Source organism: Rhinatrema bivittatum, chromosome 12 (genome assembly GCF_901001135.1).
Source record: "Rhinatrema bivittatum chromosome 12, aRhiBiv1.1, whole genome shotgun sequence".
Classification (NCBI taxonomy): domain Eukaryota; kingdom Metazoa; phylum Chordata; class Amphibia; order Gymnophiona; family Rhinatrematidae; genus Rhinatrema; species Rhinatrema bivittatum.
In genome coordinates this window covers 23346171-23364515 of record NC_042626.1, presented here as the reverse complement: position 1 = coordinate 23364515, position 18345 = coordinate 23346171, and the positions used below count along the sequence as shown (strand labels likewise).

General features: G+C 48.5%; 1 protein-coding gene across 4 annotated transcripts in view; it reads left to right on the top strand.

The window, feature by feature from the left end:
- SIDT2 (SID1 transmembrane family member 2) overlaps window positions 1-17351 on the top strand; it is a 35200-nt gene extending 17849 nt beyond the window's left edge. For 3 of the 4 annotated variants that reach the window (XM_029573318.1, XM_029573317.1, XM_029573321.1), the window contains 15 exons: window positions 661-729; window positions 2419-2537; window positions 3293-3366; window positions 3782-3848; window positions 5009-5082; window positions 5783-5906; window positions 6988-7105; window positions 10130-10266; window positions 10906-11014; window positions 12020-12096; window positions 12188-12234; window positions 12560-12665; window positions 13194-13304; window positions 14146-14259; window positions 14650-17351. In XM_029573318.1, the coding sequence (XP_029429178.1) occupies window positions 661-729; window positions 2419-2537; window positions 3293-3366; window positions 3782-3848; window positions 5009-5082; window positions 5783-5906; window positions 6988-7105; window positions 10130-10266; window positions 10906-11014; window positions 12020-12096; window positions 12188-12234; window positions 12560-12665; window positions 13194-13304; window positions 14146-14259; window positions 14650-14712 (1409 nt within the window). In that variant the 3' untranslated portion in view covers window positions 14713-17351. The remainder of the gene's footprint in view (window positions 1-660; window positions 730-2418; window positions 2538-3292; window positions 3367-3781; window positions 3849-5008; window positions 5083-5782; window positions 5907-6987; window positions 7106-10129; window positions 10267-10905; window positions 11015-12019; window positions 12097-12187; window positions 12235-12559; window positions 12666-13193; window positions 13305-14145; window positions 14260-14649) is intronic. The other variant, XM_029573319.1, reaches the window with a different exon arrangement.
- Window positions 17352-18345: the final 994 nt, after the last annotated feature.

Here is an 18345-nt window from a genome sequence, read left to right as displayed (position 1 = left end):
TCAAAGTGAACCTACGCATGTAAGTTCCTTTTGAAAACTACCCTGGAAAAACCATGCACAGACAATTGTACCTGCTATTTGGTGTGGGTAGTTTTGCTTGTGAAAATTTGCATGCATGCGTTTTAAAAATCAAAACAAGCACGCATGTAAACGAAAACCACGCCCAGCCCTCTCCCAACCGCTGGTGCACATGGACAGGTTTTAAGTATATACTTTTACCCGCATATTGGGTGAGCAATTTTATAAGACGACATTTCCATGGGTAGAGGATGCCTCTAAAATTACCCTCTGCATGTGCGACCTTGGACTTTTAGAGAGGTCCGGGATGCTGGGATCTGCACTCAACCTTTAGACAGTTCTATAGGAACTGTCCCTTTCTGCAGCTTTAACTTGAAGCCACGTTCCTCTGTGCGCACTCATACACACTTGCACTTAGCCACAGATCGACGTGGCTAGGGATAGGCCTTATTTTATTACTCCCAGGTAAAATGTTACTGGAAGAGTCAGCGTGCCCTGCTTGAGCGGCTGGGCTGGTGCTCAGGGGCTCGCCTTAGCTAGGTGCCCTTGTGATTCCAGGGGAGAGTTCCCTTTGTGATTTTGGGAGGTGAATTTTCATCTTTACATATGAAACTCAGTGACCTTTTTTATTTTCCTCTCAAGGACAGGACCGATTCAAACGAAGATTCCCCTGCAGCTCGCAGATGAGGTCCTCCCTGTGTGTTAATATGGGTACAGGCAAACAACTCATTTTCAGAAATGCAAATCACTGAAATCTGATCTACTCTGATTAGTGTGAAACGAATTAAACAAGGACTATAGTCCATGCTGGCCTTTTCCCCATCCTCTGCCTCCTGCCAGCTTGGATCTGTAACTGTTCAGTACCAAGCCCTTGCTATTATCCCACAACCTGCAAATAATTTCGCTAATATCAATTAAAATGTGCATTCTTCCAAGCGAGTCTCCATTTGGGTTTGATGAGGGGTTGGACAAGAAAGCATTCTGGATAATTCTATGCAAATGTTGTGTAAGCAGGAAGTGGGAAGTTTCAGGTATCTAATAGCGGATCCAACGTAAGGCAACCATTTGTGAACTGGAGGGAGGGCCTGTCTGATGTTTAACCATTGGGAATATCCTACATCACATGAGGCTAGCTTAAAGAATATTTATCAGCCAGATAAAAGTCCTCAGCTCTTAAAGGGAATGTTTATTGTGAGCAGTTCTGACTCCTGCTCAATAAGATGTCTGGACTGTAATCTTAATCTCATTGGTCTCAACCCAGTCAAGTGACAGGGAGCCTACACTAGAAAGTACTAGACATGAATGGTCAACAGGTCATGTTGTCTCTGGGCACTTCATTCTTAGAAAAAAGAAACGATCACTTCCTTTCACAGAAAATAGAGATTGTCTGGTTTATAGAGGAATCTATGGGATCCTCAGCTAGATTTACCGCTCTCCAAGGTCAAGCAGCCCTCATGCTTTAGGTAGGCCGGTCATTGTCAGAGGCTTTGTTTATACAATATAACACATTCCTCATTTGCATAGTGCTACCCAGAGTGCAGCTGCACTAGGGAAACACCTGCCTGCCTCTGCCCCTTCACCACAGGGCTTCCTGTCCACAGTCTCTGGCTTCCTGCTGCAGCTGGGCCTGGCTCCCTGGTAATGTGCACCACAAGGTTTTTACATTGAAACCTCCCCCTGCCCTTTCTCCCCCCCCCCCCCCCATCATGGGACTTGCAGAAACCGTCTAATCAGAAAAAAAAAAAATCAGTTATTCTTGTCTATTTTCTGGTGTGTCTCGGTGCTCAGTCAAATATTGATTCGAAATGATCAAATCCTTGATGACTGCTGGTACCACTGTCTGTCTGTGAGCTCCTAACTGCGATGCTGGTTCCCAGTGCTGTGGACCGCAGCAGCGCAGGGTGGGAGATTTTCAGGGTGGGGGGGGGTTTGCTTAATGCGGAGGAATTAGATTCCCTTTGAAATCTGCCTATCATGTACTCACCTAGAAGCGCCCGTGTACTTTCTGCACACACTGTTTGGGCGGCCGATTGCACAAACCTTCCCCCGTACGCTTGAAAATGAAAGGTACTTGCGCTGCTGTGATCCTGACCCCCAGCTGTGACCTAACCACACCCCCCCCGGGGAATTTGGCTCTTCTTCTGTACTGGGGCTAAAAGTCATCGCACCGTGATATGCGGTGCCTACACCCGCCCACATCAAGGAAGGCAGTTTACCCAGTCAGTCCGTCGGGTCGCTTTGCTCTGAAAAATTCTCCTCCCCCTTTAACACGTAAAATGTTTGCCCACCCAATGAAAACAAAAAAAAATAATAATTTTGGCAGGGCCAAGTCAGGTGGTCTCTTGGCCACCTCCTCCCTCCCATTTGGTCGCTTAGGACTCACGATCTCCTCTCCCACAGACCGCTCCCTGGAGAACCTCGCCAGCAGGGCCCGCCTGGATTCCCTGAGCTCCGTGGAGGAGGACGACTATGACACCCTGGCAGACATCGACTCGGATAAAAACATCATCCGGACCAAGGTGTGTGCCGTCGCCTCTGCCCAAGAGCACACACTCTCCTCCCGAAGCTGAATCCCTGATGAAAGCCTGTGGGTTACAACCCAGCACCTCTTATCATGTGTATAGCGCCCTTAGGCCATGTTAAGGACAGTAGTCAGTGGCATAGCCATGTTGATGATGATTAAGGTGGCCAAATTGCCTGCCTGGAGATTGCCCCGTCAATGGGCGATGGAGGGGGGGAAATTCACAGAGTGTGTGTTTTAGCAGTGACTGTTATTTTTATGGTTGTATGTTTATGTTTTTATTTGATGATGATGTGATTGTGTGAATTTGTAATTACAAGATTGTACTTCACTTGGATGTCTGTGGCGCTAGGCGAGTAATCAGATTTGAAGTACACTCATTGCTTCATAAACGCATATACTTGTAGCCATGCTGAAAAGCGGCGTATTGGAGCAGGATAGGGGCAGGGAAGGAAAATGTGAGAATGTGTTTTGGGCTCCTTGTGAGTGCTTTTCTGCACAGCCTTTACCCCTGTGGGAAAGCAAGTGGAACACTGAGCATCTGTGGCCCCAGCTGGCCTGTATTTTCAGAGGTAAACTCCACCTCAGACAGGTGCTCTCATGCCTGGTCATTCTGGGCACTTTGCACACCTGTTGTCTGGTGTGTGCACGCCTGTCCTGCACTCTTTCTTCATGTGCTGTCTAATGTGTGCACGCTTGTCCTGGGCACTTTGCACGCTCTCCTCTCATGCTGTGTCTTGCCTTTGATTTCAGAAATTTTTGTATGTTGCTGACCTGGCCCGGAAAGACAAGCGAGTCATGAGAAAGAAATATCAAATCTACTTCTGGTGCGTAGTGTCCACTGAACAGTGCAAGTAATGTGAAATAATTCTGGGGGTTGCACCAGGACAGGAGAGCAGAGACTGTCAATACTTAGCTCGCACATCCACAACGGTGCAGCCTGGCACCCAGCTGATGACATCATAGGTTCTATGTCATCAGTATGTGACAGCTGGTTTCTTTTGGGTGCAGTTAGAATTATTTTGCTGACGAGTCCCCTCTTCCTTCGAGACACACCCCTGGAGCAGCAGGGTGAGGAGAAAGAGGAGGAGGTGGTGAATTGATGGAGAGTTTCTGGAAATGATTTGTTCTCACGGGCCAGACGCTAGGACTTTCTGCCTGGTGCTGTTGCTGCTTTTATTTATCTCACCTGGGTGATGGTGAGGCAAGGATCTTATTGCGCTGGTTTGTGTTTTTTTGCAGGAACATTGCAACCATCGCGGTTTTCTACGCGTTGCCCGTCGTCCAGCTGGTGATAACGTACCAGACGGTAAGAGGCAGGGTGGCTGGCAGCTTTCTGCTTATAAATCAAGCAAAGTCCTTTCCTGTGTACAATACTGGGAGCAAATTATCAGACCGATGCAGTACAGTGCGCTCAGCGCACTGGTCCAAAATGCGTGTCCCCAACCCTTTATGCTATAAGGTGATTAGCGCATCCAAAACATGTATCCAACCCCCCACAAAGCTAATAATTATCCCTTTTTGCTCAATTGTTAAAAATCCTGCATTTTGAGCTTTTGTAAACCGTTGTGATGGCTTTACCGAATGACGGTATATAAAACTCATTAAACAAACAAATAAATAAATAATAGCGCTCATCACATGTAAATTCATGTTGATGAGGCAATTAGCTATTCTCCCACCGATGCAAAAAAAAAAAAAAAAAATGTGTGCCCGATGCGCACATTTCTACCCTCAGAAATTAACGCCTGCCCGGAGCAGGTGTTAATTTTTGAGCAGCCCAAAAAGTGTACAGAAAAGCAGAAAATACTGCTTTTCTGGACTTCCTCCAACTTAATATCGTGACAATATTAAGTCAGAGGAACAAAAAGGAGGAGAATGTTAAAAAAAAATAAAAATAAATAAAAATTAAAAAAAGTGTGCCAGCAGTCAGATTAGGAAAAGGGATGCTCAATTAACGAGCGTCCGTTTTCCTAACCCATGGCTGTGCACAGGTTAGGAAGAGGGACGCTCATAAAACTGAGTATCCGTTTTCCTAACTGAATGAAAGCCGCCTCTCGTGGGCACCCATTTCCGAGGAGCTACTAGAGGCGCACAATTCCCCTAGCCCCTCCTTTTTACCGCGGCAGCTGATTTAAATATTAAAACGCGCACCCCGGAGAGGTCAATCGGCACGAGTCAGGAGAGCGGACGCTCATGATTGAGCGCCCGTTTCCCCCGCACCGATGTTTCATCAGCTTGTATGTCAATAAGGCCTGCTGGAGTAACTCACATGCAGGTGGCATAGAGCTGACACAGGCCCCAGCAGTGTCGGATATATGCCAGTAAGGATTATTGGGGTGGGTGGCTCACCTTTGGGTTGTGTGGAGCTGAGACCAGGTCCTGGTGATGCAGTGGGAGTTTCTGCAGCTCGTCTATGTGACACCAGAAAAGCAAGTCAGCCTTGTCCTATCATCTTCTCTTCCGTAGGTTGTAAATCTGACGGGGAATCAGGATATCTGTTACTACAATTTCCTTTGTGCTCACCCACTCGGAAACCTGAGGTACAGTCCCCAAGTCCCTTTAAACACTCTGGTGACTCAGGCACATGCTGTTGCTCTCATTGGACCCTTAGCTGACATAATTAAACAGGGACTGTGTATTGTCTGATGACATCACCCATGGAATACATCTTGTGTGCCATGCTTTAGTTTCCCTGTGCAGTAACTCTTTAATGAAAGTGATTTTTAATCCGGAAGTCACAGAGCTGCCAAACGTGGGTGGAGTATATTAGGATCTCGTGGCCAGTGGCTTCTATCAGGGCTTTGTGACATCACGTGGCTGCTTCTGGGCAGTGTACTGCCATGTGTTGGATGGATGCCACAATGAGCAATAAGCTTCTGCTGCCTATACTGTAATAGAAATGAGAAAAGGGAAACATTTTTATAATGGGGATGGCCGTGTGCAGAAGTGAGTATGCATTCTACTAGGAGTCATTTCATCTTGGTGAAGGTCAGTGCTCCCTGCGCATGGCTGTGCAAGTGTTAGGGTCCTTGTGTAACCTCCATGCGGAAATGCCCTGCAGCTCTGTCTTGATGACATCACTCAGGGTTTACCAAGGGGCCCCTTGTGTTGCTGGCACCCTTCTTCCCCCCCCCCACCCTAAAACCAGCCCTGCCTTCAATCTACTGGTACCTGGGGTGGGGTGAGCAGGAGGCAGCACTGATTCTCTTCCAGTAATCTGTGTTTCCTGCTTCTATGTAGTGCATTCAACAACATTCTCAGTAACCTGGGCTACATCATGCTGGGCCTCCTCTTCCTGTTTATTGTGCTCCAGCGGGAGATCAGCTACAACCGCTTACTGCTGTGCCACCGCAGTAATGCTGAGGTGAGACCCTGGTACCATGGGTGAGAGCAGCTTGGGATGGGGGGAACAGGAGAGGACAGAGGTTTTGGGATGTTGGTGCTATTCCTTGGGCTGTTGCTGCTGGGAGAGTCTCTGCGCTAGCCATGATTGGAGGGAAGGTATGGACCAGTTGGCCCAGATTTGGACGTAGGCAACTGTTTGGGGCGCCAAATATCCAGGCCAAAGAGGAGCTTCCTCTTGCTTGCTTTAGGGCCATGAGCTGGCACAGATTAAAAGGTTTGCTGCCATGATACTCTGCCTATGGATACCAAAATCTTAAATCTGCACTTCTGTTTTGGAATGATTGATCCCGCCGTCTCATGGAACTAAAGGTACTGTCTGACAGCCAAGTTCTTTGGATGGGCTGAGCCAGTTCTAATTTTAGCCCATTGTATTTATGGCTTACTATTTCTGATTTTCTTGGAGAAATTGGAACTAAAGTTCCATAGATGCAAACGGGTAAAACCGTGAATAGTTTAATCTGTCCAGATAACATAAACATATTTGGTGACTGTACTTGGAGCTGATAGGACTCGAAATACCAGGTTTGGGTTCCTGTATTCTCTTTCTTGAAGTTAGATGGGTTGGGTTGGGTTGACTTCTGTTTCTTGGAGCTGGTTAGGCTAGGAATGCCAGGGTTGGGTTCCTGTGTTCTTTCTTGCAGTTGGTTGGGTTGGGTTCTGTTTTGTTTTTTTTTGAGCTGGTTGGGCTAGGAGTGCCAGGGTTGGGTTTCTGTGTTCTCTTTCTTGCAGTTGGTTGGGTTGGGTTCTTTTTCTTGGAGCTGGTTGGACTAGGAATGCCAGGGTTGGGTTTCTGTGTTCTCTTTCTTGCAGTTGGTTGGGTTGGGTTTTTTGGAACTGGTTGGGGTAGGAATGACAGGGTTGGGTTTCCATGTTCTCCTTCTTGCAGTTGGTTTAGTTGGGTTCTTTTTCTTGGAACTGGTTGGGCTAAGAGATATTGGTGTCGTGTTCCTGTACCTCAGCAAGGGATGAATTAGAGCATAGGCACAATCGTAGGTTAGTGTCTGACTAATCCTAGTGCCTGGTTTCTCTTGTATCTGCAGGAGTGTGGCATCCCCAAACACTTTGGCCTTTTCTATGCTATGGGCACTGCTCTGATGATGGAAGGGCTGCTCAGTGCCTGCTACCACGTCTGCCCCAACTACACCAATTTCCAGTTTGGTGAGTTCCTCTGTGACAGCAAGATGCCATTCATGGGGGTAGTGGCTCTGAAACTTGCTGCCTGGGTAGCCAGGAATGAATCCGTTCAGTGCACAATAATTTCTAGTGCATTCTGTTTCCTGGTAATGCTGGTTCTATCCCAGAGATTGACCAAAATAGTTGATCAGAACTAGGGAATATGTGTTCTTAACTCAAACACACTGTAGGATTTCTGGTTAAACAGGAAAAAAAACCCTCAGAAGTTGCTGTTGAAGAGGAGCATTGCTCTCCTTTGAGAGATGTTTATTTATTTATTTAACTTTTAATATACCGACATTCATAGGGCATATCATGCCGGTTTACAAAAAACTGAAGCAGGTAGAAAATACAATGAACAAGGGTAGGGGAGAAGGGGAGCAGGCAAGAAAAAGGTGAGAGGTGGGCAGGGGAAGAGCAGCAAGAAAGAATAGGGCAGAAGGAGAGAGAGGAACAAACAACTTGATAAATATAATAAAAGGAACATAATTGTAACTGTTTTAAAATTATAAATTAAGGCGAAGTATTCATTTACAATAGATCAGTTGTATGATTAATTGATTGAAGGGGGAGGGGGGAGAGGGAGGCGGAAGAAGAAGGAAGAGGTGGGAGGGGGAGATAGGGGGCAGGGAGGGTGGGCTAGGGAGGTAAGGGGAGGCTGGGGGGTGAAGGGGGGGAGGACGGTGATGGAAGGGGGTAGGGAGTGGGCTAGGTTTGATTGGCTTCTGGGTAGGCTTGCCTGAACAGCCAGGTCTTGATGCCTTTTTTGAAAGACTGTAAGGAGGGCTCAAGTCGAAGGTAATGGGGAAGTGAGTTCCAAAGGGTGGGGGCCAGCTATGGTAAACGCTCTTTCTCTCGTGTTGGAGAGGTGTGCGGTTTTGAGAGGTGGGGGTGTGTAGGGTGCCTGCGAGGGCATTTCTAGTAGGACGGTTAGAGGTACGGAAGTGAGGCATGTTTTTAAGCCAGGCGGGGTTGTTTTTATGAAGGGCGTTGTGCAGGATGGTGAGGGTTTTATATTTAATGCGGTATGGTATGGGAAGCCAGTGCAGGTCCTTTAGGATGGGGGTTATGTGTTCAGTCTTACGGGTATTGGTGGTGATTCTTGCCATCGCATTTTGAAGGATTTGTAGGGGTTTGATCGTGGAAGTAGGGAGGCCTAACAGGAGGGAATTGCAGTAATCTAGTTTGGAGAGGATAGTGGACTGCAGAACTAAACGGAAGTCATGTGCATGAAGGAGTGGTTTCAGTTTTTTAAGAATGTGAAGTTTGTAGAAGCCTCCTTTTATTAGGGACTTGATGTGTGGCTTGAAATTGAGGTGTTGATCAAGTAGGATTCCTAGGTCTCTTACATTAGATGTAGGTGAGTGGGTTATAGTAGGGGTGGGAGCAGTGGGGCAGGAAGTGTGCTCTGGTTGATTGGTGATGACGAGGATTTCAGTTTTATCTGCATTGAGTGCCAGGTGGAGGTTGGCCAAAAGGGAGTTGATGGTGGAGAGGCAGGATTCCCAGTATTGAAGGGATGCCTTGAGTGTTGTTTGAATGGGGATGATGATTTGAACATCATCAGCATACAGGAAGAAAGTCAGCCCTAGGTCGGAGAGAAGTTGGCAGAGGGGGAGAAGATAGATGTTGAAAAGTGTGGAAGAGAGGGAGGATCCTTGGGGAACGCCTTGTGTGAGTGGGATATGTGAAGAGGTACTTTGATTGATTTGTACAGCGTATTCCCTGTGGTTAAGGTAGGAGGAGAACCAAGATAGGGCAGTGCCAGTGACGCCTATTTCTGCCAACCTGGAAAGTAGGGATTTGGTGGTTAACAGTGTCAAAGGCCGCAGAGATGTCTAGGATGGCCAGGAGGTAGGATTTCCCCTGGTCCATGCCGATGAGGAGAGTGTCAGTGATGGCTAAAAGGAGATTTTCAGTATTACGACCTTTACGGAAGCCGAATTGCGAAGGGTGTAGGATATTGTGGTCCTCAAGGAAGTCAGTGAGTTGGATGTTGACTACCTTCTCGAGGATCTTGGATATGAGGGGGAGGTTGGAGATGGGTCTGTAGTTTGCTGGGGTTGTAGGATCAAGAGTAGGTTTTTTTAGGAGGGGTTTGACTACAGCTAGTTTGAGGGGGTCTGGGACTTTACCAGAGGTTAGTGAGCAGTTGATTATGTTTGCTATGGGTTTAGCAGTGGTAGTGGGTATGGAGAGGAGGAATTTAGAGGGGATTGAGTCTGCTATGTGAGAGGCCGGTCTCATCTTTTTTAGGATAGATTCTATCTCTAGGGTGGAGGTGTGTTCAAGGGATTCGAGGAGGTGCTTGGTATTATTGGTGAGGGGAGGTATGGGGGAGGGTTTGGAGGGGAGGCGTTGAAGAATGCTGTTGATTTTGGTCTGGAAATACCTTGCGATTTCTTCACATTTTGTGTCGGTGTTTCCTTCGTGGGAGATGGGAGTGGGGGATTTAGTAAGATCAGCAACATAGGAGAAAAGGGCTTTGGGGTTGAATTGGTAGCAATGAATTTTGGAAGAGTAGAAGTCACGTTTGGCTTGGAGGGTGGCTTGGCGGTAGTTGTGCAGGGTCTGTTTGTATATAGCTTTGTGAGTAGGAGAGGGTTGTCTGCGCCAGATGCGTTCCTTGGATCTGAGGTCCTGCTTTGCCTTCTTTAACTGGTTGGTATACCAGGGTTGTTTTTCTCTTGTTGATAGTGGGATTTCTTTGTGTACAATTGGACAGAGTTCGTCAGCTATAGTGGATGTGATGTTATTCCATGATTGCAAGGCTGCATCTGGATTGGAGAGGTCAAGGTTCTTGGTTGCTTTTTCAAGTGCAAGGGCGAGATGTTGTAGGCAGTAAGGTCAAAGATCTGGAACCCAAGAGGCTGACCCTGCATGGAGTGTTCTGTTGAACTTATACTCCAGCTAGGTTGGGCAGAGACTGCTTTTAATTCATGTGTTTACTGGTATTGTGTTTTTGTAAGCTGCTGGACAGCGGTTGACGCTTGAGCTCCTTTCTCCCAGACACATCGTTCATGTACATGATTGCTGGGCTCTGCATGCTGAAGCTGTATCAGAAGCGTCACCCAGACATCAACGCTAGCGCCTACAGCGCCTACGCCTGCCTTGCCTTTATCATCTTCTTCTCCGTCCTTGGAGTGGTGAGTGCTTATCGCTGTCCTTGTTTCTATACTCAAGAAAACCATGATCCACGGAAGTTGCCAAAGCTCTCATAAAAGTCCCAAGAAAACTGAAGTGAATACTTGAGGGGTAGAGGGTTGTGATTTTCTTCACTTGATGGAGTTGTAAGAATTAAGGGCCTAAGGTTTTTCTCCCATTCTGTGTCTTAGTGAATCAGGCCCTAAATATTCTCTGTGGCTCAGCTCTTGGGAAACCTGGAATGGGCATTGTGATCTTGTGGTTTTCTCCATAGAATGCAAGAATATCTTGTACTGAAGAGGTAATTCTGGGTGTTCAGCCTCCTTTCCAGGAGTTTCTGCTGTGCTTGCTTTGTTCTGTACATGGTACAGGTGTAGGGTGGCCATTGTTTCAGGTCAGGCTAATGCAGTCCAGGTTTTACCCCTCAGCGTTCTTGGACTCGTATTTCTGTTTTCCCCGAGAAAAGTCAGGAGTATGAGTCCACGAATGCTGTGGGGTGAAACGCATAGAGGTCCATACGCGTGCAGCAGCATGATGCCAGAACTGGATTGACGGCACTGGTGGCTCACGTGTCGCTCCCTCGCCTCTCAGACATCCTGCGCCGTGCACTCTGCAGCTGGCACCTCTCCTTCCTCCCACAGGTGTTTGGCAAAGGGAACCTGGTCTTCTGGATCATCTTCTCCGTTATCCACGTCGTGGCCACCATGCTGCTGAGCACACAGCTGTATTACATGGGGCGCTGGAGGCTAGGTAAGCAGGAGGAATGTGGGTGGGGGCTGTTCCCATATCCACGGGGAGGGGGGGGGGGCATCTAATGACCGAAATACACGCATTCTTTTAACCTGGCTCAAAATGACCCGATTTGTTTTTCAAAGGCAAGGTACCCGGATAAACTGGGTTTGGCTGTCAGGTTGTGATGTGGCTCCAATATAATCGGAGAACTTAATTAATTTCCAAATGAAGGTGCCAAGTGTTGAGCGGTATCGGCATGCCAGTCCCGCCTGTACCTTTTTTTTGGACACGTAAACCAGGCACGCAGATTTGTAACAGACGCGCACAGCCCAACCCGGAACGCCTCTGTGATTTTTATTTTATGCAGCCAAATTTCTGCGTGCTATGAACATATGTGCAGGGCCGTTGGAAGGGGGAGGGGGGGTGTGGGAAGGTGTTATAAACCTACATGTATGACTTGCATTTTCAAAAAAATCCGCATGGAACTGGCGGGGGCGCCATTCAGCCCGGCAACGGTTCTGCTAATATGCAGAGTTTTAAGAAGCTGAGAATCTACTTAAGCATGTACAGAACTCCTTCTTTCACCCCTGTAAGACCCAGCTAAACTTTTTTTTGAAAATGTACACTAGGTGTAACTAATGTTTGCGTTCAGCTGTGTCAGTGTAATGGCTTTTAGTGCTGACATAACTTCAGCAGAATGCCTGTTAATTAAGCTCAGTGTTGATAATTAGTGCAGGAAAGATAATGCAGTGAGTAAACCTAAGAGCAGTGGCAGCTGAGATATTGTATGCTACCATATGCAGTATGCGTCCGTCGTTGTCATTCTGTGAAAGGCCAGAAGGAGGCGCAGTGAGCCAAGACATGGGTGACACCTGGTCTACCACCTTCTCTTCCAACAGCTCAGAACCAGGATTATATCAGCTGTTAGGCCCTCGGGAGCTACAGAAAGGGGCCTTGCTGGGCTGAGGGTGGCAGTGCGCTCACTCTCTCTCACTCTCTCTCTCTCTCGCTCTCTCCCTGCAGACAGTGGGGTGTTTCGGAGGATTCTGTACATTGTGTACACAGACTGCATCCGGCAGTGTAGCGGTCCCATGTACGTGGTGAGTACTGCCAGGAGAATTTCCTTTTTTTTCCCTCTTCCTGTCCTATGGACTCTGCTGATGGGTGTTTGCACCCTTTCCCTATCTGCAGGATCGGATGGTACTGCTCGTCATGGGGAACATCATAAACTGGTCACTGTAAGTCTACGATTGTGTGCGTCTGCATGCTCCTCTGTGCTGTCCGCTTGCATGCGGTCTCATGTATCATGTGACAGTGCACATCCCGGGCCTGTTTGTAGCATGCACACTGCATCACTGCTCTTCCGCATATCACATGACAGAACATGTCATGACTTAAGTCTTTATAGCTCTTGCGTGTCCAGTGTCTTGTGATGGTTTATGATTGCCTTCATTCCATACATTACGACGGGTGCCATGAGTGGAGCACGTGCCAGGTCAGGGGTCATCTATAGGCCTTTTCTTAGACACTAATTTCATTGCTTTGCCCCTTCCTCCCTGTCAGTGCTGCCTATGGACTCATCATGAGGCCCAATGACTTTGCGTCATACTTGCTGGCCATCGGAATCTGTAACTTGCTGCTGTACTTCGCCTTCTACATCATTATGAAGGTAAGGACCGCACCCATTCCCCGCTGCACCCTTCCCCTGCACCTCAAACACTATGACGGCTTCGAACATCACACAAGCTCCAGTTTGTGTGCCTGCAGTCCTGAGCAGCCCCGCCCCTGACCAGTCATTCCCTGAGGGTTTCTTTGCATTGTGGTTTTTGTTCGTGCTGTGCTAGGGCCTGGCCTGTGGCTTGCAGCCTCTGGAGTCCGTTAACCTTCCCTCCCAGCCCATCTCTGCACGCCTGAGGGAGATCATCCTGGCCCATCGATCCACACTGCCTGATGTCACAGATAACATCGCTTGATGCAGTCTGATGTGTCTCGGAGGACACAGCTGCATAGTTCGCGTTTCCCTGATGAGAGCCGGCTTGGCTGTCCTTCACCCTGATATGGTTTGCTTTCTCCAGCTGTGGGGGGGGGTGCTGTCGCCTTCCTCCTCCTCACTTCACGGAAGGCTGGGCTGGAGAAAGACGGACACTCGACGGTGCATGATATTTCATTAACTATCTTCTCTTTCTCCTTTCCCCAGCTTCGCAGTGGTGAGAGGATACAGTTCATTCCATTCCTCTGCATCATCTGCACATCTGTGGTGTGGGGATTTGCCCTGTTCTTCTTTTTCCAGGGTCTGAGCACTTGGCAGGTAAGTCTCCCCTGTACCCTGCCCCTCTGATCCCTCCTGGTTTCTGCCACTGCCGCAGGGATTGACCGTTTCAGAGGGGATACTGGCCTCTGGTCGTTTCACCTTTACATCATCCAGAATCACTTCTGAATTTCAAACTCCCTCAGTGAGGCTTCTGCTTATTTTGAATACAGTGCTGTTGGAGGCCCCAGCTGTGTACACACCAGAGGATGTGGTGAAAGCTATTAGTGTAGCTGGGTTTAAAAAAGGTTTGGACAAGTTCCTGAGGGAAAATTCTATAAAGCATTATTAAAGTAGACTTGGGGAAATCCACTTCTTATCCTGGGAAAGCAGCATGGAATCTGTTTACTATTTGGGATCCTGCCAGGTATTTGTGACTTGGATTGGCCACTGTTGGAAACAGGATGCTGGGCTTAATGGATCTTTGGCCTGACCGAGTATGGCAAATCTTAGGTTCTTATATTGTAAACCGTTTGTCCAGAAGTGTTCAGGAGTAATGTTTGAGCACAAAGAGCTTAAGGGTCAGATGATGCAGTGGTGGCAGTGCTGGCATTGGATCCTGGTGCTTCAGGTGTCACTATTAGAGTGCCCACAGCAGGCTGGCCTGCAGGAGGGAAGAAAGCACTCGTTTCACAGCGCCCCCCCCACCCCCCCATGGTGAAGGGAGGGGACTCAGGACTTGCCTGTGTGCCAGCATACAGAGCACCCCCAGATCTTGAGAGCAGTCGAGCAGATATCACCAGGAATAGACCGTCCTAGTGGGCATGGGAGCATGAGTCTGTGTGCTGCAGTAACAGAAGATCACTGTTTCCCACCCCCAACTTCTGCCTTTCCTCTGCAGAAAACACCCGCAGAGTCCCGAGAACACAACCGAGACTGCATCCTGCTGAATTTCTTTGATGACCATGACATCTGGCACTTCCTCTCCTCTATCGCTATGTTTGGATCATTTCTGGTGAGTGTGTCTTGGGTTCTGGCCTCTTCCAAAGAGAGACATGTGCAGGAATCTGACCAGTCTCCTCCAGAGACCCTCTTCTACAGGTCCAGAGGTCCGCTGGCCCCTGCAGGACTGGTTCTCTCTGGAGCCCCACGGGTACCAGAATTCAAAGCAGGGACCGTGCTTCTTGTTCCTAACGATATTCGGGATTGCAAAGGTTTTCACCCCTGTTGATGCCCTTTGAATTTTGAGGCCCCTCATGCACTTCCCTCATTGAGTATGGACATGGCAGACCATGCCCCTGGTGACCCCTTTCTCCATCTTCATAGAACCCAAGGACTGGGCGGGAGGGGAGGATGTTGGTGGCCTCTTAAGTGGGGAGTGATCATGGCGGCTCTTCTCTTCCAGGTGTTGCTGACGCTGGATGACGACCTGAACACTGTGCAGAGAGATAAGATCTATGTGTTCTAGGACCTTCCTGTGCCGGGGGCTGCAGCCCATCTTGGCAGCTCCTCTCCATGGACCGCTCAACATTCAGACCTCCCTGCTTCGGGTGACAGCTCACCCAGGAGCTCCACACCTCAGACTGTGGTTTACCTAGGGGCTCCCTGCCTCTTGGGATAGGATGTGAGCTCGGTACCTCATTCACACTGCTTGGGTGCAGCAGCTGTTTTGCCTCTCTGAAGGATCCTTCTCAGCATAGGAGGCCAGGATCTTGAATAAGTCAATCAGAAGACCGGGGCTTCTTGCGAGGGGCCTGGCTGAGCATAGACTTATGCACTGAGGTGCTCTCCTGCCATGAACGGGATGTGGTAGGTTTGCCAAGGGGAGATGAGCCCTTAGCATCCTGTGGGCACTTTTTTGTCAGGAATACAGATCAGTTAGTGAGGAGGAGAAATGTGAGACCTTTTCTATCTCCGTGCCCAGGCTGGAACAGGCTATTGACTGTGTGTGTGTGCTCGCGAGCGTGCGTTTTTCACCTCTAGAATAGTTTTATAAGAGCAGGACTTGTGGGGCGAGAGTTTCTTGGGCAGGGTAGGGGGACAGGTAGCACAAGAACTGCTGTCTTATGTTCTCTCTGCTGCCTTCTGCAGTTTGCCTTTGCCTCACGGTGCCCCTGCCTACATTCAGGACCTGTAACGGAGGCCCGGACCATGGGGAGTTTCCGCCCTCGGAGAGGGGGGGGGGGGGTGAGGGGGATTTGTCCAGGCTAATGTCGCAGCAGGAAAGCAGGCTGCTGGGGGGGGAGGGGGGGCGCTCCTATGTCTGTGTGGGCAGCTGAAATGATAAAATGCCAACACCACTCCTAAAAAAAAAACACAAAAAACTCTTTGCAAATATGAATCCATAAGCTTTCCCATGTGTGTGACCGCCCTGGGACTTTCCTGTGGTGTCTGCTCACTGTTTTCTAAACACGGTTACTGCACAAGATGCTCCTGCTGTGCTGGGCTGACATGAATAACTTGGTTAGGCTGAATATCATCATCGAAGGACATAAAAACACATCCTGAGCATTGTAGACTGTTCCTCTCAGCAAGTGCGGAGTCTTTTTACAACAGGATGGATGAATGAGCAGTGGCTGAGCTGGAGGTTACAGCACACGAGCAGCCTGCAGAGGTCTGAACTTTGCACAGTAATTTCTCCCGGACCTTGGTCCGCCTGCGTGCTCTCTCCTCGCCCTCTAAAGGGGATGCGCTGCAGGCCCTGGAAGTGTTTGGTTACTGCATCAGGAACTCGTGACCCAAAGACGTGTTATCCGTGCCAGTATCATTCTTGGAAAGCTGCTAATTCTGTGCCAATGATACTCTGTGACAGCAGTGACCAGAAGGGTGCCGTGGGCGCCAATGAACCTGAATGCTTATCCCCAAACTCTCTCTATTTTTTTCAACAAATGTTTGCAGGTGATCTAAGTGACAATAGCAGTGGGAGACTGTCACCCACCTCTCCTACCCTTACAGCATGGGGGGTTGACAGGAAGAAAGGTGGTGAACCTTTTGCCGCTCCTCCTGCTGGGTAGTTTACACAGGGTCTCAGAGGTCCTTTCTTACCCAGGGCAGTACGAGTCTCTCTGGCCTTGCAGTGGGAGTGCATGCATCAGTGGGGGAGAGATGGCTGTCACTTTTATACAGTGCAGTGGGTGCAGAACTCTCTTGCAGAAAGGGAAAAGGGTGCTTGTGGGGGGAGGAGGGGAGAAGGAAGAGGAGCTCTTCTCTCTCATCCTCCATCACCTTATTAGAAGTCTGAGCCAGCCCCTGAACTGTCACCCAGAAGTTGAATTTGAGAGGTGGAGGGAGATGACCGCATAAGCACATGGGTGTGTAAAATGTGTAAGAGTCCTTAGTGCCTCTTATTCTTCAACTTGGGTTCAGGCTTTGTAATGTTTCATAATGGACTTTTTGCCAATATTATTCGTACTCATGGAAGCACAAAATGACTGCATCGAGCTGTCGCAAAGCCAATGTTCTTTTGTAATTTAAGAGTCCACGGTCCCAAAAGAAGGGCCAGCTTCGTCAGCAGCACTGCCAGCTTTTCTTGATCCATTTTTTTTTTTTTTTGATAACCAATGAGAACATGGGTCGGGATATATAACAGGCAGTTTCTAATAGGCCTGCCTAGCCAAAAAGTATGGGCACACTTTTAGCACGCATAATCTGTAGCTAATTTTACAAAGAGAAACCACTTTGGTAGTTGAGCTTTGACAATTAGCTGGGGTAAAGGATGCACGCTAAAATCATCTACTGTTTGTGAAGGCAGCAGACAGGGAGTAAAACAGCATTTTCATTCGTTTCAAAAAGCGAATGTGCACATGCTGTTTTCCTCTCCCTATCTGAACACAGCCCTGGGATCACCTTTTTTTAACCCCACTGAACGGACAAGCATTGTGAGTGCCCATGTCTGCTTCGAGTCGGGTAGGAAAAGGCAGTTGTTAACCAGTCCAGCTTACCTGGATAAAGGGCTTTACAAAAACTATTGAGTTCTCATTAGTTTTAACTTATTTTTTCTTGTTACGGTAATTCTTGCAGTCAACGTTTATTTTCTGAATGATTCAGCAACAAAACAAATTTAAAAAATTCAATCTAACTCTGCAGCTTATTAAAAAATCAAACTAACTTTGGAGAGCATTTTTTGAGGGATGAATGTCGGGTCTTACAAAGAAGAGGAAGAAGGAGGGTCTCTGGATGCTGATGACACTGTATGTGTGTGTGGGGGGGAGTCTGGATGGGACTTTGTGTAGTGTTTGGGAACGGGGGGATAGGGAAGGTGGCTGAGGGTCTTTGGATGCTGATGACACTATGTGTGTGTGGGGGGGGGGGGAGTCTGGATGGGACTTTGTGTAGTGTTTGGGAACAGGGGGATAGGGAAGGTGGCTGAGGGTCTCTGGATGTTGACTGGGGCAGGGGGTTTCTGGGTAGGGCTATATATAAATAAATGTGTGGTGTTTGGGGATCAGACTGGGGAGGGGCTCTGGTTGTTGATTCATACGTGGTGAGGGTTTCTGGGTAGGACTGTCTGGTCAGGGACAAGGGAGGTAGATGAGGATCTCTGGTGGCTGATGGTAATGTGTGGGGGGTGAATATGGGTGGGTTGTAGTTGATGCTTGGAGGCAGGTGTGGGTCTCTGGGTACTGATGGAAGTGTGTGGGTGGATTTTGGGTAGGGCAATCTGGTGTTTGTGGGATAGGGACAGATGAGGCTGTCTGGGTGTAGATGGAAATGGAGGGGGGGGGTCCCTGAGTTTGGGGCAGTGGAGGTGGGTGAGGGTCTCTGAATAGGGCTGTCTGTGGTGTTTAGGGGGTAGGGATGGGGAGACTGTTGAGAGTCTGGATGCCTATGGAAGCGTGCGAGGAGTCTGGGAAGGGCTGTGTTTGGAGTTAGGGAGCAGGGGAAATGGCTAAGGATCTCTGAGTAGGGCTTGGTGGGAGTTTGGGAGCAGGGACAATGGGTGAGGGGTGAGTGGGGGTGGGTGTTGCTTTGTTGTGAGCATTGCTTTTATAAACTGCATTAAGCAGACTAGTGAGAGGAACCTGAGAACAGGGCTGTCACAAGGGGTGGCCAAGGAGTGAAGGCAGGTGAGACTCATTAGATGAAACTGGATTCCAGTCAA